This window comes from Stegodyphus dumicola, chromosome X1 (assembly GCF_044657685.1).
Source record: "Stegodyphus dumicola isolate Sdum_Otavi_A_Nest chromosome X1, ASM4465768v1".
In the NCBI taxonomy this organism is placed as follows: domain Eukaryota; kingdom Metazoa; phylum Arthropoda; class Arachnida; order Araneae; family Eresidae; genus Stegodyphus; species Stegodyphus dumicola.
Genome location: NC_140780.1, coordinates 81,812,055 through 81,837,516, shown reverse-complemented (window position 1 = coordinate 81,837,516; position 25,462 = coordinate 81,812,055). Strand labels below are relative to the sequence as shown.

The window sequence follows — 25,462 nt, the reverse complement described above, 5'->3', positions numbered from 1 at the left end:
GAACAGCAGCTCAGAGCTCAAACACCACCGTATTGGAATACTTCGAATTTGCGTGACCGCTGCTTAGACATCTGGTGCAATCTGTCTCCAGTCTCTATACCAAGAACTTGTGGCGTCTAGGCCAAGGTGAGTTGCAGTTGTTTTTCAGGCCAAAGTTCTCACAACGCTTTATTGAGTAGGCGATTATAATGTTTTGGCTCTTCAGTGTATATCTCTTTGTTTATTTGTGTTGTGTAAATAAAGTGCTGCCCTGTACTAGGTAAGTATGGTTTGTGAAATTGCCCACATCATGTACATATTACCGCCCCAAAAACTGACAAAGTACGGTGAAAGTCTGGACACGGTGTCAGAAAAATGGGATACATTTCTAATGGATTATATGTATTCGAATTGGATTACGAATGTTCCAGTAGAGGTTAAGCGGTTCGCCAGAAAATGTAAGAAGTGTTTTGCTCAACTTATTTTGCTGGAAATTGAAGTTAATCATAATAGAAATGGCTGAAGCAGAACTTGTGAAACTTAAGTGAAAGTTATTCGTTCAGCCATAAATAAAGTGGCATGTTCTACGGAATCCTTAATTCCTCCTTGAAATATTAAAGATTCAGAAGAACAATTAGAAACATTAAAAGTATAAGCTCTTTTTTTGAAAACGTTAGGCAAAAAAACTAGAAATTTAAGTGATGCAAACGACACTGAAACTGAAATCTAAAGTGCCCTGGAATGCGAAGTAACGATTACAAAATAGACTTTCAGAGAAATAAAACTTAAAAGAAAAAGGAAATATTGATAATTCAGTAGTTTCTAATGGTTCTTCTCATGATAATACTAATTAATATATTTATTATTTCTGTTGTTGTTAATAATAGCTCTGGTTACAATGCTAAATTTCCAAAAAATAAGATCGACAAATTTACTGGAAATGCTAAGGTGCGGCAGATATTTTATAATCATTTCAAAATGGAAATAAATCAAAGTGTAAAGCTATCCTAAGTTCATAAGGTCTATTATTTGTTTAGTTTATTGGGTGGTGCAGCTTTAAAAAAAGTGTCGAAAAATTTTCATTACCCCAAGAGAATTACGACGAAACGCTTAAAGTTCTTAATGAAATTACTGGTCGGAAAAGAATCTCCTTGTTAATTCATACTTTCATAAACTGTTTAACTTGCGACCTGTCAGAAGTTCGAATGATAATCATGTTTTGAGAGAGTTATATGATACCTGTAATGTGCAAATAAGATCACTAAATTCAATAAGAGTCAGAAGTGAATCATATGGATGTTTACTTTTTCCTTCGTTAATGAAAAGTATTCCTAGGGATACACCGCTAGATTTTGCTCCTCAGAAAGCAAATGATGAAAATTGCAATCTCAACAACCTCACGAAATTTCTATAAGTGAGAAACCGAATGTCGCGAACGAACTTCATTTAAATTTATCTTGATGTAAGAGTTAGGCGAAATTATTGAAACACATTAAGGACAGTTAGTCAGCGATAACAGCAAATTTCAAGCAATGTTATCTGCAATACTGAAGGTACTGGAATACGCAAGAAGATTCAACATCAACAAATTACATATCCAATCAGACTGCCAATAAGCATTATATGCTAGAAGAGCAACGGAATACAATTTCCTAATAATGAACAGAATTCAAAGCGTATTACGGAGATTCAAACAGCAGTGCATTATTTTATCATGGGTCAAAAGACACAAAGGCAATGACGGAAAAGAACAAGCAGATAAACTTGCAAAAGATGCTGCACAAGACACATGAACAGACAACAGTATGCTGTACATACCAGTGAAGAAATTAACTCACTACCAATTTGGATCAACCAGAAATGGCTTCATGGGAGTAGGAATGGAATGCCATACAAAAGGCAACGATGACCTACAATATATTTCCAAACTTGAGATTACAGTAGACTAAGAGCTACTCTACAAATAAACTGGATTCTATCGAGTCATTGTGTATTCCGTACCTATTTCTACTCCAGAAGGATTTCATCAACAGATGCCTGCATTTGCGGAGACTTAGGAGACGACAGCATTATCTATTCAAATGTACAGCAACAAAAAACTTCTTCCTAAAAAACCTTCCTCATAAACGGGAAATAAAGCATAAAAAACATTATCTCGATAATGAACACGGCAGCCTGTTCGGAGTTTCCGTGTCCTTGGTTCTTGTGGTGTGTGTGGTTCCAGTACCCGTCATCGAAACCATTGACACTTGCATCAAACCTTTGACGCTTGCTGAAGTTAACAAACAGCTTATTATTATTAAGACCTCTATTCTATTATTTCTTGTGTTATGAACTGCCTAAAGTTTCAGGTACCCCCTTTATTTTTCCTTTCTCTGACAATAAAAGTATCTTAAGAATATACAAATTTTCCCTTTTTACAAAGAAGACACAAGCATGCATCAGAACTTTTAACTGAAACTTTCAATAAACTTTCTTAGAAATTTTCATTGTTTAAATAAAGTAATATTTTGATTCATTTTGTTGATAAATAATACTTCTTCAGCATAAGTCTTCAGTTACATAAATGCTAATGGAATTGTTTTTCAACAATTACTCCTAGGCCTCCTTCAATTGGAATCGTACAGTTTCTGAATGGTTGATCACTGCCCTAACCACGATGCTGCTTGTTTGTTTGTTTGTATACCTCATGTGCTTATTTATAAAGAAATTGAGGGCTATCTGCCTAAAAGGAGGGATGCTTTTATGAAAGACTTTCTAAGAGAAAATGGCTCACATTTGTTTCACAAAGAAAAAATCATGAAAACAGCCGTACAACCACTCCTTTCATAGTCTCAGGGAAACACAATTCGCATTCTTGCAAACTCTAGTGCGGTTGCGCTATCTTAAAGAAGGATATTCTGGTGGTTTTCTATTTTGAGTGATAGCATATTATATATATTTTAGTAACAACACAGTGAAGCTCTACGATAAGATGATATCTATGATAATCTATCTATGACAGAATGATAGTGTATGGGCAATAGCATCTAATAGCTGAATGCTTCGTATGAAGGCTTAAAGACGGAAAGGGACAAAATCATGTAAGCCGGTCACTGATATTGTATCGAACTCGATGGATACTTAGCCTTCTCCATCTCGCCTATTGACTTTACTAGCGCTACACTGAAAATTAGCTTAAGCACCAATGTACAGATCATCAATTTAAGGTAGTGTGTTTTTAGGAGAACCGAACCCATAAAAAAAAGCAAGACATAAAGGCCGTCATTTAAAAGGTGAATATAATTGTCATTGTCTCACTTCGTTGCGTGAGTGTTTAAGAAAACCTCACTTTTCCTTGCCTGCCACCAAGCCAGAATTCTTTACTAAACTCGAAGAGCTAAAAGGCAAGAAGAATGCTTCTCTCCCTAATTTATGTACAATAGAAATCTTAATTTTTCTGTAACAAGCCCATCCAAATCTAAATCTAAAAGCCAGTTTGCGAATATAATAACGCCCTCTGCTAAACATTTAGACATTAACAAAAAACCTATTTGCATTCAAGATGCAAATCGTTTTATAGAATACTCAAAACCTATTCAAAAGAAAATCTACAGAAGCTACTGATAAACCTATTTTCGAGAAGATTAGTACCTTGAATCAGTTTCAGCTGCTTAACAGCCCTCTATATTTGGCGAGTAATCCCACACAGTAGCCGGCTGAAAAACAAACTCTCCAATCACAGCTCCCCCTCCGGTTCATGCCAAGCAGAGAGCACACTGGTGTTTCTTACTTCACCGTTAAAGAAATTTGCACCCTCCATTCAATCACGACAAGAACGTGAATTCTTAAAATTAACCATTTCATCAAAAGTTGTCTCTCGTGCATCACCACGGTTTTTAGTCGATCAGGAGATCGAATATAAATCATTTAATTTAAACAGGGAACGACCCTTAGACTCGTCGTCAGAAGGCTTCCTTCTAATGCTCTCATCAACGCAGTGCAGAGTGCGATTGAGCTCTTGGGCTTTTCTATGAGATCTCACAATTTAAGCGGTTTAAGATCAAAATGATGAAGCATTTATTCTATGTTCAGATCTATAACAATCTCCGAGACGATGAATTTACCAGCTTATTGATTTTCTAGGAAGCAAAGTAAAGATAGATACAGATATCTTAGTTAGATATAAGAAAGATAGATAGATAGAGAATTTCAGAGAGAGAAAAAGCTCTTCACAATGTTGGCGTTGCCAGGGCTTTTCCACCAGCTCTGAAGTCCAGCTTTTTCCTGGGCTAATCAGCATTCCTTTTGTTTTTGCTCTTGAAATTGTGAGCTTATGTTCACTAGCCCATCTGACTATTTTATCTAAAGCTTTTTGGGAATTTCTATCGTAACTTTTACGGCTGTGACCGCTACCATCGGGTTTACTGGTAGCTCAGGAATTTGAAAGGTACGAGGGGTCAGAGTGAATTTTCTATTTTCCAGCGACAAGGTTAGTTAAAATGTTTCGGGTGCCAATATTGAGTTCTACACTTTTATCCTGTTAAATTAAATGTCAAAGAACCGAGTGATAAGCGAATTATCGCTTAGTTCAAAGAACATAAAGCGTAAACTCAAGAAGGGTTAATTACCCTTTATTCACTCAAAATAAGATTAACAGTCGGCCCCTTTCTTCAGGCGTACAGCAAAGACTCCACTTGGGCTTAAAAGTAAGTAATAAGAACTAACTATGACTAACTAAGAGATTTAGTCGAAGCTAACACACTGCTAATGTAGTTGGCCCGCAATCGTAAATCCGGCGAACTATCAAAATGCACATAATAATACGGCCGAGCGTAACAACAGCTTAGACAGACGTAGCCCGAAGGCAGACGCGCGCTACTCAGGATTCCTCCCTCTCTCTCTTGAAGTCAGTTAAACTTGACTTTAATACCATTCTTTTCCTCATTTGCATTCAACGCGATTCTAAAAACTTATTCTGGCAGGGAGTTGTAAGATGAAACGCGATAGGATAGGAAATGTGAATTAAATTAAAATAACTGTTATAAAATTACCATGAATGGATTTATACGGAATCTCTTTTACCTTGTCAAAAGCTATTCCTTTCCATTAACTGCAGATGTCACAGTCCTGTAAAGGTCTCTGCTTGTCGGAATCTGCTTACGGCAGATTTTTCATTCTCAGTAATAATGCTTGTAGACACATTCATTTTATTCGTAAAGTAATTAAACTAGACATTGATTGTTTAGCCTCATTCTGCATAATAGTATTGTTTTAAGCATTCTGCATACGATATTTTCACTTCTGCTTTCGCTAAATCTCATCAGAGTGCGAATTAATTAATCTATATAAGCGCAGGCTTCTTTCGTTTGCGAGAAAGCATTTGGCAGCTTAGCTATCGCTGACCTGTTACTCTATTATATCACCTTGCTCAGAATTCATTTGTAAGCTTGTAAGGTATGTCCTAATTTTACAACAGTTATTTTTAAGTTACAGCTTTTTCCTATCTCTTCTAGCTTGAGCTTACAATTCCTTACCAGAATGAGTTTTTAGAATCGTATTGAATTCAAATAAGAAGTAGAGAGTATTTAAGTTCACTGACTTCGAGAAAGAGAATTATTAGATTTCCTGAATAGCACACGTTTGCGTTTTGGCTGCGTCTCTCTAAGCTGTTACTATGCTCGCCCATATTACGTGCCGTTCATAACTGCGCTATCTGATTTAATATTAGGGGCCAACTAGTTTAGAAATTGTATTAACTTCGGCTAAATCTCTTTAGTCAGTTGTTAGTTAAGTTCTTATTTCTTGTGTTTTTGAGTTTAACCCCAAGTGGAGGCTTTGTTGTAAGTCCTGAGAAAGGGACCATCTGCACATCTTTATTTTGAGCAATGAAGGGTAATTAATCCTTCTTGAGTCTACGTTTATATTTTTGGACTTAAGAGCATATTTGTTTAGTAGCACTAGGTTCCTCAATACATAGTTAATAGATAAAAGGGAGGATCCTTACATTGGCGCTCGAAACATTTTGACGAACCATGCTGTTGGAAAACAGGAAATTTACTTTGAGCCCCCGACCTTTCAAATCCCTGAGCCATCAGCAAATTCTATGGAGGGATTCGTTTCCATCGCGGAAACCAAGTATGAAGCCAACAAGTATGAAGCCAGCCGCAACATTTGATGGCAAAGGTTCCGTGATGACTTTCCTAGAGCAGCTGGACCTGTATTTTACTTTACATTCCGTAAACTAGGTGCATAATGTTACAATTACTACGGTTAATTTAAAAGGCCAGGCTCTGATTTGGTTCAAGGGTATCGAAAAGTTCCTGTTGGGGGGATCTAGGATCGGAGGGAAAATTTTAAAACTTCAAGGGTATCGAAAAGTTCCTGTTGGGGGGATCTAGGATCGGAGGAGTTTCCCGTAGTCAAAGACCAAGCGAAGCTGCTAGTAGAGCACTTTAGTAAATATCAAACGAACATCGAATATTTGACTAACATTATTCTTATGAAAATTAAAATATTTAAGTTATTGTACGGAAAGAGGCCGGATAACGAAATAATCGAAGTGATTTTGCCGTGTCTACTTTCGTCGATTCAAGTTTTCCTGTAGGTAAGAAATCCCCAGACACTTAAAAATCTATTTCAGCCGGCCATGAAGTTACAGAGCAAACGAACTACTGAAAACGCGCGTTTAGTAAATTTCCGCCAGTTTTCGAGGTTTTCGCTCAACAGAAAGCTCAAAGCAATCAGAATTTTTATCAGTAAGCGGGAAAAATAGAAAAAGCAGATAACAAGAAGACATGCCAGTCGAAAGTATTTGAAGATCTCAGTAAGCAGCAGCAGAAGCAAGGGGCATAAAAAAGGATTTAAACTGATCAGGGTGGCCGAGAAGAGGGACGGTTACACCCTGCGAAGAAAAATCCCTCGGAAATTAAGTTAAATGCGGTAGTTGTACAAAATTTGGCTTTGCCAGAAATTCTTATTTTATTGAACAATGTCCCTACCCCCGCCTTACTGGACACTGGAGCCCAATGCAGCTTTTTGGCTCAAGACAACTTTCTTTTTAGACTTTTCGCCGTTACAGATTGTTTAAAACAACGGAACAGAGGGAAATTGCCGCCCAAGGAAAACAGTGCGTCTGCATTGGAAGAGTAGGGCTGCACGTGTAAGTAAAGAACGAAATACAAAAACTTCTAGTAGTGAAAAAGAGTAGTAGTTTTTAGTTTCTAGTAGGAGGAAGAGGAGAGAAAGAAAATGGAAAATTTGATAAGACAGTTTTGTAAATTATTCGATGAGAAACCTGGTTTCTGTCAGGTCGTGCAGCACGAGATACATGTAGGAAATGCCCGCCCAGTTAGGTCTAAGCACTATCGCTAGGACCAGATGAAGAAAGAAATCCTGGAACAGCATATTAGACAGATGGCTGGCCAATAAAATAATTGTTTCGAGTAGCAGCCCCTACGCAAGCCCGGTAGTTTCATGTAGAAAGAAAAGCGGCTTCCCACTTCCAGATCAGAATTCATGGAGATTCGCCGTTGATTACCGTAAATTAAATAGTATAACAAAATATCCCACTTATCTTTTGCCGATAATTAATGAGATAATTAGAAAACTCCGATCTACTAAGTATATGACTACCCTAGAAGTGACGTCAGGATATTTTCAAATTGCAGTAAAACCAGAGGATCTCGAGAAAATAGCATTCATTACGAATTCAGGCGTGTATGCCTTTTTGAGAATGCTATTCAGCTTAAGCGGAGTTCCGGCTACATTCCAGAAAGTCATGGATATCGTATTAAGACCCGTCTTAGGCAAAACTACGAACATCTTTTTAGATGATATAATTGTTACGAGCGAAATGATATACGAACATGTTAAACACCTTGAGGAAGTTTTTGCATTATTAAATGAAGCCGGCTTCAAGTTGAATCCGAATCCGAAAAAATGCAAGTTTGCGGCCAAGGACCTCAGATATCGCGGGTATAAAATTTCGAAAAAAGGAATCGAAACCGATAATTTCAAAATAACAATCAAGAGTTATCCACCTCCTAATACCGCCAAATAATTAACATCGTTTTTTGGCATGTGCTCGTATTATAGAGTATTCATCAAAGACCTTTGCAAAGATAGTTGAACTCTTGCTGGTTCTCAAACGAAAAAAAAAAAAAAAAAAAAAAAAAAAAAAAAAAAAAAAAAACTACATTCACGTGGACCACAGAGGCGAACACTGCGTTCGAAGAATTAAAGCACGCATTAATTAACACCCTCTCACTCAAGTTCCCGGAAGGGGACCAGAATCTAGAAATTGCAGCAGACGCCTCGGATTTCGCAGTTGCCGCCGTCCTCTCCCAAAATCGGCAGCCAATTACCTTTTTCAGTAAATCGCTGAATCTAACTCAACAGAAGTACACAGGGACAGACAGAGAAACTCTCACTGTCTTACTAGCGGCGCAAAAATTCCGAGTTTAATTTGGAAGCGCCCCAGTAACGGTCTACTCAGACCATGCACCAGTTGGTCGCTTGTATTCGGGGAAAATTTTTCATATGCGTTTTCTTATACGTTGAAAGTTAAAGCTACAGGAGTTTAACCCAATTACAAAACGTACAGCAGGGAAGGTAAACGTTGTCGCGGATGCTCTATCAAGGATTAAGATTGACAAAGAGGGCAATACTGTCAGATGAACGATGCTAACTTCGAAAATAATTGAGTCCCGTGAAACGATTATGTCAGAACTGAAGACAGACCCTGAATTCAAGGATATTTATGCATACCATGAAAACTCCGAACATTTTGAGCCTGTGGATATAACGGCAATTCGAAACAGGGCGACCCACTATGAAGTCATTGATAAATTGCTATTTTATACGAAAATAACTAACGAGAATCAAGAATACCGGGCACTGACTCCAGCGAGTCTACGGTTAAATATTTCAGAGGCGCTGCTTGATTCACCATTTCGGGTCACTTATGTATCAGAAAAACATTGCAAAGTGTCCGCGAAGCGGTTTATTTTCCGCAGTTGCAGAGGGTAATAACGACGTATGTCAGGTCATGTCACATGTGCCAATTAATTAAAGATGTTAATTACAATCCGACCGGGTACTTAAATAACATAAAATCCACTTTCCCCAATGAAAGGGTTGACATTGATTTGCTCGGACCTTATCCTAGAACAAAATTAAATAAGAACAGATAGCTCTTAACTGCCATTGATCACTTTTCGAAGTGGACGGAAATAATTCCCCTTAAACGAGCATCAGCAAAAATAGTATCAGATTCGTTCTTAAATAAATATATTTTAAAATACGGGGTGCCAGTAAAAGTAATATCTGATAATAGGAAACAATTTGTATTCACTTATTTAAAAACCTTTGCACAGGACATGGCATCTAAAAATGGTACCATATAGCCCACAATCGACTATAGCGGAACGTGGGAACAAGAATATTGTTAAAATTATTCGGGGATACGTTAAAAATCATCATGAACGTTGGCATAGCTGCGTCAATGAAGTAAGCTTTGCTTTAAGAACGGCGAATCATGATACTACTCAAAAGACGGCCTCAGAACTTTTTTAGGGAGAAAAATTTTAACTCCCTTACATAAACTCTTTTTTGTGCCGCAAAGGGAAGAAGTTAAAGGAGATTCAAATAATCATTAATGAAGCAATCAAAAATTTTGATGAAGCGAGGCAGAAACGAAAAATCTACTATGAAAAGAATAGACGGGAGGTATAATATTCTGCGGATCAAAATGTTTTGAAAATCAAGCATTCTTTATCTTCTGCGCCAGAAAATAAAGTGGTCAAATGCGAGCCCAGGTTCAAAGGACCTTTTGTCATTGAAAGGATTAGATTTGGAACAGTTTACAGAAGGGCTGAAGTTGCTAACGTTGACCAAATTAAACTCTATTATAGTCGAATTGATTCTGAAATCTTAAAAGATCTCTTGCAGGATCCTGGAAGCGTGCCAAGAACATCGAATAGCCAAGCAACAAACTGGAATCACCCAGCAGAAAAATGGAAGCAGGCGGAAAGTACGGAGGTGTGTGTGTATTTCATTATGGCAAAGCACACTAGGGCTATCTGCCTAAGGGAAGGGATGTCTTCGTGGAGGACTTTCTAAGGAAAACTGGCTCGTATACACGTTACATATGGGGAAAACCACGAAAGCACCCATGCAGCCAGCCCGTTCGCGGGATTCGAACCTCGGACCGAACTACCAGTGTTCAGCGACTTTACCGCTCGGCCGCTGGTGGGTCGAAAATATTTGTAAACTTGAATTTAGAATTAATTTATAGGAAAACATTATAAACTATATATAGCAACTGTGTAACTTGTGATGTAAAAATGAATTAAAAATTTTATATGTTAAATGAGAAAAAAAAAATATTTGTGATGAAAGTAAAATTTTAAATATCGATTGTAAACGTGCTTTATAGATAAACTTTGTTTAAATGTGAACTTTTTTTAAATGCAAACTTTGTATAAAGGCAAAAACTTGTTTAAATGAACGATTCGAGAGAAAGTATAGAATGAATGTATGTTAAAAGTTAGGCTTTCCAGCCAACACTTAAAAGTTTAAATCAAGCTCTTTTAGCACATTAGCTGCAATTTTGTAAATATGGATTCCTTGAGGTCTCGTATGTCAGATTCTAACAACTCGCAGAGGATGGTTAGTTGGTAGCGTTGATCGGTAACACAACATTGAAACGCTCACTCCTATCAGAACAAATTTCTGGAGAGCGGGGGGAAAAAAGGTCTTAAACGTGTGTGAATGAGATCTGTTTGAGGGCCAAATAAATGCAATAAAATGCTATTGGAAGGGAAAATGGAAATTTTTCTTAGAAACAAGTACTAATGCTCTTTCCTTCCAGATGCTTTGGAAGTACCAAAGTATGTACCAGATTGGTGTGAAGATGAAGAAGATATATATGCTCAACAAGAAATCTTGAACAAAAAAATTATTTTATCTTAGCTTTAGATCATTTGTAAAGTTGGCCCTAGAAGGAAGATTTAAGTAATGAGATTGAATTAAACAAAGTTAAACTTTCAAATGGTAGGAAGGTTTCTAGAATTTACAATCTTAACAAGGTCGTGGTGAGACCTTTTTCCTTCAAGTACTTAAATTCTGGTGTGAAAAGATGTAAGGTATATCCTAATTTTATAACAGTTCTTTTTGAGTTTAAGCTCCTTTCCTGTCTCTCTAGAATTAGCTTACAATTCCTTACCAAAACGAGTTTTTAGAATATCGTTAAATGCAAATGAGAAATAGAGAGTACTTAAAGTTTACTGACTTCTCACAGAGAATTAGATTTCCTGAATAGCGCGCGTTTGCCTTTTGGCTACGTCTCTCTAAACTGTTACTACGCTCGGTCGTATTACGTGCCCTTGATAGCTTCGCTAGCTAATTTAATATTAGGGGCCAACTAGTTTAGAAAATGTGTTAGCTTTGGCTAAATCTCTTTAGTGAGTCATTAGTTAAGTTCTTATTTCTTACATTGAGCTTAAGCCCAAGTGGAGGCTTTGTTGTACGTCCTGAGAAAGGGATCATCTGTACATCTTTATTTTGAGTAACAAAGGCTAATTAACCTTTTTTGAGTCTACGTTTTTGTTTTTGGACTTGAGCGATTATTCGCTTAGTAGTTCACTAGGTTCCTGCATGCTTAGTTAATAGATAAAAGGGAGAATTTCTACAGGCTTTAACTTCGATAACCAAATTTGCTTTATGAATATTTAAGACCGAGCTAAAGTTAATTTATAAGCGTTTTATTTTATATTTAATATTTTAATTTGATGGAAACATTTTTTCTTCGTTTCCCACAATTAGCAGCTGTTAAGCGTTTGTTCAAGCATGGCCAAATTGCGGCTAGATGGCTATGTGGCTGGTTAACTGCGGCTCCTGAGCCACATATGACTTGCTTGTAATAAACATTAGCTTATTTTTGATACATAATGGTACTTTGAAACAGAAATCATTCGAAAGTTAGCATTTTTAAAAATCATTGATTTAATTCTTTTAAATAACATTGTGCGATTTAATTTAATTGGTTTCCTCTGTGTGCTATTGCCAGTCTAATAACTAAAACAGCAAATAATTCCACTTCTGCTAGGTATTGCCATTACCATATCCCATTTAGAGCTGGTAATTTCTATCGGGGCGCCGCAAACCAGATAGGAAGCATCTAAAAATAATGCATTCTAATATTTTCTTTTTTAGTTAGTTTCTCCTTACATTCCTCCTATGTAGTCCCCCTATTTCTCATTATTAATGATCTAGTGTCTCGAAAGTTTCTTTATTCCTAGCAGGATACTTTTACCCAGTTCCGTATGACTTCGATAACCATTAAGATGCCGTCTACACAGAAGACCTTTCAATTGGTGGAAGAATTAGAAGTTTGGCCCACTCTTATGTATTCTTTATGGTGGGTAAGGTGAAACTTGGTACTCCTGCTTGGTCAGCAGAACTGTTACAACCTTCCTATCTAAAGCTGTGCATTAGGCCCTCAAAATGAATGAATTCTCCATGCCCTTTTTGTGCAATTTTTTGCACAATTTTCGGACCCTCTAACAATAATATGTTGCTTTCACATATTCCCATACAGAAATTTAATCTTATATGGTGATATCTTGGTAATCTTAGGCAGATATTATCATTTACTTTACTCTTATCATTTCTTCGATTGTGATGAAATTTTTGGGGTTGCAGGAAAGATGGACTTCTTCACTGAACTGACGTTGATTTCACCGCTGACTGAAAGTTTGTAATAAAATTTGACCATAACCTGTAGAAACTTGACTTATATAGCTCTTTGAAATATTATGTGTATGTACTGAAATTCAACCCTTTTCAGTATAAAAAGAAAGACAGAGAACACAAAATGCAAACCAGCAATAATTTTATATAACTGTCATAATTTTGTATATGACCTCTCACCATCTGCGTAGTAGTAAGTTTCTCCCACACTGATAAAATTTCTCTACTGTAGAGCAAAAAAGGTCTTGTGATGGTGTTTCCATATCCTAAATATGATCAAAGATTTGGAGAGTGAAGGAGTTTTGTACCGTTGAATGAGATGGTATTTTGCAAACGTAAAGTTAGAGGACTACTTTGGGAAGGTTAAAACATCAACCAATGTCAAGAAATTTTTGCCGAGTGTATAAGGCGGCACGAGGTCTCGTTTTATCATGATTAAAGATAACACCAGTGGTAAGCACTTAAATATGAATTCTCCTTTCAGTATGTCAGTCTCAATGAGACATATGAGATCAGCATTTATCATTTAATTGCAACCCATTAGAATAGTTTCTTGCCCTTTAATAGAATTTATGCTATGGTAGCAATTTCTAAGCTTCCGTAATAATTTATTCAGAAAATGGTTCATTTCATTAATGAGAAAGGCAATAATCATAGGCACCAGCTATCTTCGATCGTTTCTTTGTAAGAAGCTGCTAGAGAACCAACTGATCGAACAACGTGATGAATCTAGATACCTGCTTCCGTCGTTAGGATGCTGCTCTGAGTACCAACAACCTTTCTGCTAGTGCACGGACTGAATACTGTTCATTTGTATAGCTTGGTACACAGCTTCGTCAGAAATCACTAATGAACGTCCAGAACGAGAGTGATCAGTGCACCATCTGTCGTCATCACAGAAATTTTGAAATAGCCAATGACATGTGCTATCGTCAAATGGAGTTTATTCATACTCTTAACAATGCAGTACATCTTCTGTGAGAAATTTTGGCAGAAATACTAATGTGAATCATCTTCTATTTGGTTGATCCTCCTGTGTCTGTTCTCTCATTCAATTACGCTCAGCTAATGAAACCATTTTTTTTTGTTCTAACCGGAGGTTTCATAACAATGAGGATATTGGGCGAGGGGAGCTTCCTTCCTATTACATTGACCAGTTTGCAGTATTCTTACTTTTTGTATTATTTTTTAAATGACCTACATATTACCTAGGCTATACGATGCGCTTCTGGCGCATCTTGTTGAGCTGCGCTTCAAATATACTTGGTTTTAATTTGTATTGAGAAAACAACTAGAGGTAGGATAAACTCAAAATTATTTTAATCCGTATCTAAATTCTGAAAAATTCCCGAATCTTTCTAATCTCAAATTCCCCGAATTTTTCAGCTAAGAATAATATTAAGTCAAGAAAGGAAAAAAATTACTTAGAATAAAAAGTTACTAAGTAAAACAAAATTGTAATCTGGACTCATTTTAACAAAAAGCAAATATAAATATGCCTATATTTATTAAAAATGAAATTAGTAAATAAGACATGTTATTAAACTCTTGAATACAGAAGTTAAAATTTCTCGAGATAATTTAATAATCTTTGCTTACTTAGATATACAGGTATAAAATATATGGATTCAGCGAAAGTGCTTTTGCATATAAACCATGGGAAGTAATTTCATACAAAAGATTAACATTTAAGGTGTTAAATGCAATCCGGGAAACCGGTAGACAGGGATGGGACATGGCTGAAACAACAGTCATGAATGGATATTAATGAGACATGGCTGAATCAACAGTCATGTCTCATTAAAGAAAATCCAAGTTCGATTCATCAGTTGAACAACCATATCTGAATATTTCATCTATCAAATAGCTGGAGTCATGCTTGTGTGCAATGTTTATGTACCCATAGCTTGAGTTCCTAGAAGCATACAGGAGATATTTGCAATAGGCTATCTACATATATACACAGCTATCGAAACGATTCGAGAAAACACAACGTATTGATTACTTGAAAAGGAGGATACAGGAGATATTTGCAATAGGCTATCTACATATATACACAGCTATCGAAACGATTCGAGAAAACACAACGTATTGATTACTTGAAAACTCTGCTAAATTTTGTTATACGCAAAGATGAAACGGAACAAGATGCCATACTGAAACGGAATAGCAATCAGGGCCATCAAGAGACGATATTAGTAATTCAGATGTCATTGAAATTGCACAGTCCCGTTATTACATAATGAACGCTTCTATTGGAAGTCAATAAAACTAATCCTTCTAAAATTTTGAGTTAAAACGTTTAACGATATCTTAGGTTAGGACTAGAATTATGAAAAAAGCTAATATTCGAATTCTGGATGTTCAAATCTTTTGGAATATTCTAATATCCCATTCCTATATAAACAAAATGTCACATAAGCCAGTTCGGATCTGATGAATTAATTCAGATATTTAAAGCTAATTTAATATCACTGTCTTTATTCTTGTATTATTTTCTCTGTAAAAGTGGGGAAAATTGACTGTTTCATTTAAAAACAATTACCTTTTTTCGAATTTTCGAACAGCAGTTTCACTGAAGTGTGAGCTGTCTTTTTTATTTTTTGCAGAAGAGTGCGTATTAAATTAAAAACCACTGGATCAACCTTTTAAATTAGTCTCCATACAAATAAAAAGCTCTTTACATTATTATACTCGTAGAGACCATTACGCATCTTTTTGATTTCAGTTTACTGCTGCCAAAACCATTCAGCAGTTACGTACAGCAAAAGTTTCGCTGAGAAACAATTAATAAATGAAAATAAAACTTTGTATGAAAAATATCCTTTTCGTTTACAGCCTTTATTTAAAAATTGATTTCTATGGGAAATTTTAGATGGGCAATAGAGATGAAAATTGTTTTTCTTTTCTTGGTACAGCAGCAAATTGCGATAGTATTACCTTGCTCTTCTTCGGAAGTTATTATACAATATATGTTACTGAAAATCAGACTAAAGTGAATTTAATATTTTTTCGAATCAAAAGGAATAAAAGCATATTGAAATTCTGTGAAAAAGAAAATAACTTTTGTTTAATTTACTTTTGGTATTCTCATATCATAATAGAAGTCCTTGTCAAGTGGCTTATTGTAGAACTTCCTCATCTGCAGGTCTTGAAATTTTAACTTAATTTACTTCTCAGATTTTGTGAATTAGATTTTTATAACACTCTACATTTTCCTAAACTTTCTACTATATTTATTCATCCTCATTGAGTGCCTAACAAGCCTTTTTTTTTTTTTTAAAGTTGCTGTTTTTCATAACTTTGTTCTTCCTTTTTTTTCCTCCCATGGAAAAATGAGGAATGTTATATATTCCGTATAAAAATTATAATTTTCCATAATTAAACAGAGCTCTGTTGTTTGAATTGAATATTTAACCCCTAGCAATTCTTTCAATGATAAATCGAGATCATTTTCAAAATTTAGCTGGCTAAATTTTGAAATTGACTTCCAATAAAACTTTTAAAATTCAATTTCTATACGTTTGGTTTCGCTTTTACAATTAGTATGAAAATTAGTTGTCTGGTTAGATTCTATAGTATTTCTAATTTTATTATTCATATTTAAAAGAGTTAAGAGACCTTTGATTTTTCTCTTTTACTCCTTTGTGTTTCATCTGAGTTATCCAAGTCTGGCATTTTGAAATTATCAAAGAAAGGATGCCTCAGCAACTGCTCACACGTATACCGTTTTTGAGGATCTTTGTCCAGACATCTCTGAAAGAGAAACAGAAGGTATAAGTTATTAAATCAAGTAATCGATTGAAATCAAATTCTGTATCGATTTATAAATTAGTTGAAACAACACTAATACTTGGGGAAACACCTTTTTTTTAATAAATAACTGCTGACTTTCCGTTCTTATTTAGTATTTTAAAGGCAAAACAAATGTGATAGTTAAACTGATTTATCGCATATTATCGCATAGTTATTTTTTGGTCATATACAATTAACATAAGTTTACATCTTAAATTTTTTATTTAATAATAGGCAATAAGGAAACGCACCTTTATAAAGTCAACTCCATGTTCATGAACGTGCTTTGGTATTTTGCTATCTAAACTCTCCTGAAAAAAGTGAAATAAGTAATTATTAAAGTAAGAAAAATAGAAAAGTAACATTAAAATTATTAGCAAAAAAGCTTTACTGTTCCTGAAAATCACAGTTATCAATTGTTCCTCAAAGCTCTTAACAAGGCGAGCGTGTGACTTTGGCCATACCGATTTCTATCGAAATGTGCACAATTAAATTGGATTGGATTGGATTATTTGAATTACAGTAAAGCACACTAGAGCTATATGCAAAGGCGTGAAATGTCTTTGTAACGGACATTTTAGGAGAAACTGGCTTATATTCACGTTACAAAAAAAAAAAAAAAAAAAAAAAAAAAAAAAGTGGAAACTTCCATGCAGTTACTCCGTTTGTTGGGATTTTAAGTCCAGATCGAACTACAAATGCTCAGCGATTTTAGCATTCAGCCAGTGGGTGGGCCGCATAATTATGCTGGATGGGAATACGACAGCAAAAGTCAAAGTTGCATTTCTCAGATACGAGGAAGCAAATCGGGGAGAAAGTTTTCTGTAACAGGGTCTAAAAGCCAATAAAATTTTAAAAGTAATATTTTAGAGAGTTTATAAAGTAAAATAACTGAGTTAGCGCAGAAATGCATAAAATTTTGACTTTTAAGGAGCAATGAAAACTGAACTATGAACAAATTTTTAATTACAGTTACGTTCATTAACCTTGGGATCTTGGGTAGAGAGGGAGTGCCTAATAATAAATGCTGAATGGAGTAGGCATCATTATTGAGCACTATTGGATGCGAGCTTTTGTATTAAATATATATTTCGCATTACGTATATAATATTATAAGGTATTTCTCCCATCTTCTTGGCGTGCCTTCGTGGTGTGGTGATCTGCACGCTGGGCGCGTATTTCAGAGGTCCGTGGTTCGATTCCCGGCAAAGGCGTTGCATATTTTTCAATCTCTCTTGCTTCCCAAAAAATCCTGACCTTACAGTGGAGCCCAAACTAAAAGGGTGGTGGATGATGACCCTCCACAACCAGGATTTGGCGATTGGGTCCCCTAGAAACCCCAGTCGCCCTTTAAAAGGGCGAGTATATACGTATTTCTCCCACCTTCTTGGCGTGCCTTCGTGGTGTGGTGGTCTGCACGTTGGGCGCGTGTTCCAGAGGCCCGTGGTTCGATTCCCGGTGAAGGCGTTGCATATTTTTCAATCTCTCTTGCTTCTAAAAAAGTCCTAATGACTCTACAATATATTCATCATCGATACACGCTGTAGCATTGTGTCTTGATATTGTTAGTTATATTGTATCATCTGTGCACGGCTGCAACTTCAAAGAGCTGCATACTAAAAATAGCAGGATTTGGAAATTTGGATAACATCTGTACTGAAAGTAAAGGCTTATTAGCACTTCATCTACTTCACAAGTTGACAGACAGTAGAAGAAAAGCAGTATAGGAAGGATGCTCCATTCTGCATGAATATCACTTAATCTAGAGTTCGTATTTCTTCATGTTATGTTTTCAACAAGTTAATACAAATCTTATTTTGAACACCGATGTTTCAAAATCAGTCAGGATTCTAAGGTGCGTCGTCATCTGGTGGACATAATTCTAATTAACACACTTTTATAGTAATATTTAAAACGTCATTTGATAGATTTCTGTGATAAAATGCTTTATTATATGTTGCAAATTCACTGCGATGCGTATATTTAATGCTTACTTACGGAGCTTAATTCCTAAAATTAGAAGTTCCAGAATCCTATGTTACGCCATTAGGAATGATGAATAAAAAAATAGTTTGTACAAAATAATAATAAATAAAATCAAAATAAAGAGATATAAAAATTAAATAAAAGATACATTAATATTATTAATTAATGTAAAATAAATTTTAAATAGAGAAATAATAAATAAATTAATAATTATATTATGAAAATTAAGTTAATGAAAAAATGTAATATGGGAATGTTAATAATACGTTAAATTCAGGGCCAGAGATGGGAATTTGGGAAATTTTCCGAGGGACGGGAGCAGTGATAGTCTGAAAACTTAAACATTGATGATGACGCAGAGTTCATGCAGTATAAAAGAATAAACGTACAGATAAAAAACAAATTTCGTGACACTTGAAAGAAAGATGTGAAATTTATTAAAATATAAACATTACGCTTCAACACTGCACCATCAGCTCATTTCCAATTAATTATTTAATGAGCAACCAAAAGCTTGAAATTTTCTTGTCTTGCCATCAACATATGAAGAAACGGGACAAAATTTACATGTCATGCATCAAGTATAAATGGGATAGTGAATCAGAATCATTGTTTCATTAAGCTCGATGTGAGCTTACCAAAGGCATGCCAATCTTTTCGAATATATTTTCAGTTTTCTCAAGAAAGAGTAAATCTCGTTTGTGAGGGTTCTTTGATTAACGGCAAAACTCCCGTTTGTGAGGATTATATGAATAACTGTAAGAAACGGGGGAGAGGAGAAATACCAGCTTATTATTTTAACAATGGGACGATTATTCTTCAGTCACTGGCAACAGAACTCAGTTTTGCGTTTCAGTACATCTGGAATAACAACTGCAACTTAAAAAACAAATACACAAGAATCATTACTCCTACTTGTATATTAACGAAAGGCTTCTTGGACGCGGCAGGGGGAACTTCACGAAACATCACGGGTGTTCAGAAGGTAACTAAATGTTGAAGGTATTCGTGGTTCATTTTTGTTTACTCTTACAACTTCGCTAAATCGAGACGAGCAGATGAATAAAACAGAATTAAAGTTCTTACCTTAATAAAGTGTAATCCAAGCTGCGGAGGTAAGGAACACGATCATTATTTTAGCAAACGCAAAATAACATATTTATTAGGTATATGAAAAAAAAAATATATAGCGATGATTACAAGCGTTGTTTACTGTCCATTGCATAACGCGAGAAGTGAGTCATACAAGGAGAGAATGTTTCTCCTTCTTTTTTTTTTTTTTTTTTTTTTTTGGATCAAGTCCAATCACAGTTAGCGGGGGTAACGGGGGGAATTAACGTCGAAATGTACAGCTTCATCGCTGTCATTATGAATTGCTTCACAATCTCCCACTCGATGAACTGTTCTGTTCGAAGTAAGCCCGATTCCTTTCAATAGAAATTCCAGCTGTTGTCTGGGCAAAGGTTTCGTGAACATGTCTGCATACATCATTTTACTGTTGCAGTGTATTAATTTAACAATCCCTTGATTTTGTAGATCACATACGTAGTGATATTTCACATCGATGTGTTTGGTGTAACTGCTTCCTTTCTCTTTTCTGGAAAGATTTATGCATGATACTCGTATATTGTCCTCGAATACGATGTTAGCTTCCTGTTGAGCGAAACCTAAATCTCCCATCAGTTGTCTAATCCATTGTAGCTCCTGCAATGTTAAGGCTAGAGCGATGTATTCGGCTTCTGTCGAAGATAGGGCGACACAGTTTTGTTTCTTGCTTCCCCATGATAACGTACTGTTTCCTATTTGAAATATATATCCGGATGTGGATTTTCTGTCAGAGGTATCTCCTGCCCAATCAGCGTCACTGTAAGCTTTGATGACTGGTGCACCATTGGATTTTAGATGTAATTTGTAATTAATTGTCGCTCTCAAATATCGTATGATTTTAATGATACCGTTCCAGTCCCATGTTGATGGATTTTCTACTTTTCTGCTAAGTATTCCAACAGAATTTGCTATGTCAGGTCTTGATACTGTTGCTAAATATAAAAGTGCTCCCACTGCTTCCCTATACTTCCGATTATCGGGAAAAACGTCATCCTGGTTGTTTTGGTTCTTCGTAAAATTCGTAGTCATGGGTGTATAGCTTAGTTTCTATGGTGACTCTCCGTCGAATTTTTCGATCATACTCTTAATCTTGTTAGCTTGATGAAGTTTAAAGCTTCCGTCTTTTTCTCTTTCGATTTCAATTCCTAGATATGTAGACACTTCTCCAAGATTTCGAATGTCGAAATATTCTTTGAGAATTCGTTCAACTTCTTGAATTGATTCACACTTGTCGCTCGCGACTAATATGTCTTCAACGTAAACGATTATGTAAGTTCTTGCGTTTTTCTCGATTAGTGTGAAGGAACATGGATCAGCCTTTTCTTGAACGTATCCTTGTTTGCGCAGGATTTCAGCTATCTTGTGATTCCAGTTTCTGGCTGCCTGTTTTAGTTCGTAGATACTTTTATTCAGTTTACAGACTTTATTTGCTTCTGAAGCAGAGATGTAGCCTTCTGGTTGCTTCATATATATATCTCCATATAGAAAAGCTGTTTTTACATCGAAGTGATTTACGTGCATTTTCTTTTGAGCTGCTATTGCCAAAATAGTCCTTATTGTTGTATACTTTACGACTGGTGCAAATGTTTCGTCGTAGTCGTGTCCAAATTTTTGGCAATATCCTTTAGCTACTAAACGAGCTTTATATCTGATAATATTTTCTGAAGCGTCGGATTTTGTTTTAAATGTCCATTTGTTTCCAATTACTTTCTTTCCTTTTGGAAGATCGACTAGTTCCCATGTTTCGTTCCTCTTCAGTGCTTCCATTTCTTCTTTCGAAGATTTTAGCCACAGTTCCTTTTCTTTAGTAGGAAAAGTTTGAAGTTCTTCCCAGTCTTTAGGAACTTTGATTTCTTCATTCTTAGCCATGTATGAGAATCTTTTTGGTGGGATTCCTTTAGTCGTTCTGTGGGATCTTCTCGGTAATAGGGGGATTTCTTCTGTTTCAATTACTTCCTCTGTAATATCATTTGGACGTGGTTCTGTCAATTTATTTTCTTTAAAAGGCCATTCTATTTCCTCATGCTGATCGTTTAATTGACAAGGAGTTTCTTCTTTTTTGTTTTCATCGAATATTACGCTTCTTCTGATCACGACGTTGTTTGCATGTGGCATGTAAATTCTATATCCTTTAGTACGGTCACTATATCCAACAAGAACTCCTTTTTCTGCTCTTTCGTCTAGTTTGCTTCATTTCTGCTTTGGAACTCGACAATAGGCTGTGCTGCCGAAAACTCTGATATGGCTTAGATTCGCCTTCTTATTATTCCATAGTTCATACGGTGTTTTTTCAACTGATCTTGATGGTAGCCTGTTTTGTAGATAGGTGGCTGTCATTACGGCTTCACCCCAAAATCCTCTTTTGAGTCCTGAATCGAGTAGCAGGCATCTTGTCATTTCCATTAAGTATCGATTTTTTGTTTCTGCTCTACCGTTCTGTTGCGGTGAATATGCTACGGAGGTTTGATGTTCGATTCCCTCTTCCTTCAGATAGTCTTCAATCTCTTTGCTTGCATATTCTCCTCCATTGTCTGTTCTTAAGACTTTTGGCTTCTTTCCAAATTTGTTCTTCGTCATGGTTACAAATTGTTTTAACTTGGAGATAGCTTCATCTTTTGTAGCTAGCAGATAGATCGTTGTGTATCTCGAATGATCGTCGATGAATGTTATGAAGTATTTCTTTCCTCCTAGTGATGTTGTACCGATTGGCCCACAGATATCTGAATGTATCAAGTCTAGAACTAATTTCACTCTATAGTTGTTTAGCTTGGGATACGGCAATTCAGTCATTTTGCCTCTGATACAGCATTCGCATTCTTTTTCTTTTTTGGCTTCTCCGTCAATTCTTATTCCGGTTTCCAGGTCATCATTCTTTAGCCTCTTGATTGCTTCATAATTTCTGTGTCCTAGCCTTCTATGCCAAAGATCTATACTATTTTCTCTTCTTTCTGCAGCTGCAATTTTGGCTTTTCTTCTTTGCGATTCAACTATGGTGTATAAATTTCCTTCTGCTTTAGCAATTCCTATGGTTTTATTTTTCTTCTTTATTCTGCAAATATCTTCTTCAAATTCAACTGTGAATCCTTTCTTTGTAATTTTTCTTACGGATATCAATCCTCCTTCTAGGTCAGGAACATACAGAACATCCACGAGTCTCACTTCTATTTCGTTATCTTCGTCGTCTGTACAGTATAAGTATCCTTCTCCTATACCTTCGGACTTCATCTGCGTGCCGTTAGCAATTGTTATCTGCTCAGTTTTGCTTCTATCCAATTTGGTGAAAAAGTTTATGTTATCGGTCATATGACAAGTAGCACCTGAGTCAACTGACCAGTTTGAGTTTTGAGATTTTCTTTCTCTGGTGACTTCGAACGTGTAATTCTCAGTCTTCTCATGATTCTTATTTTCGTTTTCATCTTCATGTGTATCCTCGTTTACAGCAACTTTCGTTTTCTGTTTATTTCCATAATTTCCTTTATTTGTTTGCTTTTCATTCTTGAAAAATGAGTTACTTTCGTTTTTATCTTTTTCTTTGTGGTTATTTAAGAATCTGCACTCTTTTTCTAAGTGTCCTATTCTTTTGCAATAATTGCATCTTCGTTGATTTAAATGCTTGAATTTTGTGCTAAAATTCGTTTTGAAAGCAGTTGTTTCTTCTGCTCGCGTGACTTCTTTTCTTCTCAGAGCGTTAGTTCTTCTTCTGGGCGTGCTTCTAAAGCTGTAATGAGATTTTCGTAGCTCTTTGGTAAGCCGCTTAGTAAGAGCGCTGCAATGTGACTGTCCTTTATTTCTTCACCGATTCCTCGCAGTTCGTCTACGATTTCGAGCATTTTGTTGACGTGTTCTTTGAGTTTGTATTCGTTTTCTGCTTTTAACGTATACAGCTTTCTCAAAAGGTAAAGTTTGCTGGAAAGATTCTTTCTTTCATGTATTTTCTTTAATTCATTCCATATTTCTTTGGCTGTCGTTTTATTTCTTATGTGTACGATTTGGTTGTCTTCTACGAGTAAACTAATGGTAGCTTGTGCTTGTTCATCTCGTTTTCTCCATTCGACGTTTATTTCTTTTGGTGTATCATCTGCTATTAAATCCCATAAATTTTCCTTTTTCAGAATCATTTCAAGTTTGTATTTCCATACTTGATAGTTGTTATTGTTTAGTTTCATGATCGAATATTTATTTTCGCAGCTAGTAGCCATTTCTGCTTCTGTATTTCGAATGCGCAGTACGCAACTATACAGTTTTGTTTCGTTTTTGAAGACAGGCTTGGCTTTTCCTTTTTCGGATTATCCAGCGATAATTTATGGTAAAGTATCTTTTCTGTTTTTTATTCTTAATGGCTTATTTCGACATATTTTATGCGTTTAGTTGAAGTAAACATATTTTCGGTCTCATAATCTTTTGTTGAAGGTATTCGTGGTTCATTTTTGTTTACTGTTACAACTTCGCTAAATCGAGACGAGCAGATGAATAAAACAGAATTATAGTTCTTACCTTAATAAAGTGTAATCCAAACTGCGGAGGTAAGGAACACGATCATTATTTTAGCAAACGCAAAATAACATATTTATTAGGTATATGAAGAAAAAAAATATAGCGATGATTACAAGCGTTGTTTACTGCCCATTGCATAACGCGAGAAGTGAGTCATACAAGGAGAAAATGTTTCTCCTTCTTTTTTTTTTTTTTTTTTTTGGATCAAGTCCAATTACAGTTAGCGGGGATAAGGGGGGAATTAACGTCGAAGTGTACAGCTTCATCCCTGTCATTATGAATTGCTCCACACTAAACTCATCACCAGCTCGAACAGAAGTAGACAATCTCCTGAACGTCGTAAAAGAGTTGTTAAGATTTAAGGAACATGATTTCCAATCCCCAAAATCTGCGAGAAACTGTCCCATTTCCTCAGCGGATTTATAAATCGTTCTGGATACATGTATACTAGGAACGCTTTCATACCGTGCCCCACTTTTGTGCAAGTCGACCGCTGTTCGGAAAGACAGAAATCTTCATAATGGTGTCGCGGCATAAAGGAAAGTACACAAACTGATTATCAGTTTCTGTCTTGAAACTGATCGTCGGCACCCTAACACCATTCCGAAGTTTTTGATAAAGGTGCGAGAATCCTTATGCAAGTGCGATTTGAGATTCAGTTACTGATTAATTAATTAATTAAGCAAAGGCTGAAATAAATTTTCGACACTTTTATGAAAAATGTTGAATTCTTATGAAGCTGGCCTGAATTTTATGTAAAAGTAGAACAGCATAAAGGTGCCCAAGTTTTCATCAATCAGAGCAATTTTCCAGGTTGTATTTGTTGAAAGAGGGCTCTGGTGTTTCAACAAATTAAACTTTATTTTCAGCGAAATGATAAACTGATTTACCTACAAGGGGGGGGATGATGTATATAACTGTCTTTCCTAATGTTTCTTATTTTAGATGTAGAACGAATATAGACCGTAAATTTAAGCAAAACTATCTGATGATAAATCTTCAATATTCTATCAAATATTCAATTTTTCACACTTTCAATCTAATAGTTTAAATATCCTATCTGATTTCTCTCAGCTGTTATTGTACACTCTCTGAGAAAAAAGGACAGTTTATAAGATATTTTCTCTCTCCTTTCTGAATGTCTTCGTAGTGTAACAGTAGCACACTTGGCGCATATATGAGAGGTCCAGGGTTCGAGTCTCGGCTAGAACAATGCTCATTTTTCACACCTCCAGCATCAAAAATCCCAATGACTCTGCAGTGGCGCCCAAACTAAATAGTGGTGGACAATAATTCGTTACGGCCAGGAGTTTGCCAAGATGGTGCCAGGAAGAGCTTTAGAAGTTAAACAGGAGAATAAAATGCCAGA

General features: G+C 35.8%; 1 protein-coding gene across 1 annotated transcript in view; it reads right to left on the bottom strand.

The window, feature by feature from the left end:
• LOC118188280 (cyclin-dependent kinase-like 4) overlaps positions 1-25,462 on the bottom strand; it is a 98,710-nt gene that overhangs the window by 5,545 nt on the left and 67,703 nt on the right. The window contains exons 8-9 of the mRNA XM_085807358.1: positions 16,758-16,817; positions 16,333-16,467 (exon numbers count right to left, since the gene is read on the bottom strand). Of these exons, the coding sequence (XP_085663484.1) occupies positions 16,333-16,467; positions 16,758-16,817 (195 nt within the window). The remainder of the gene's footprint in view (positions 1-16,332; positions 16,468-16,757; positions 16,818-25,462) is intronic.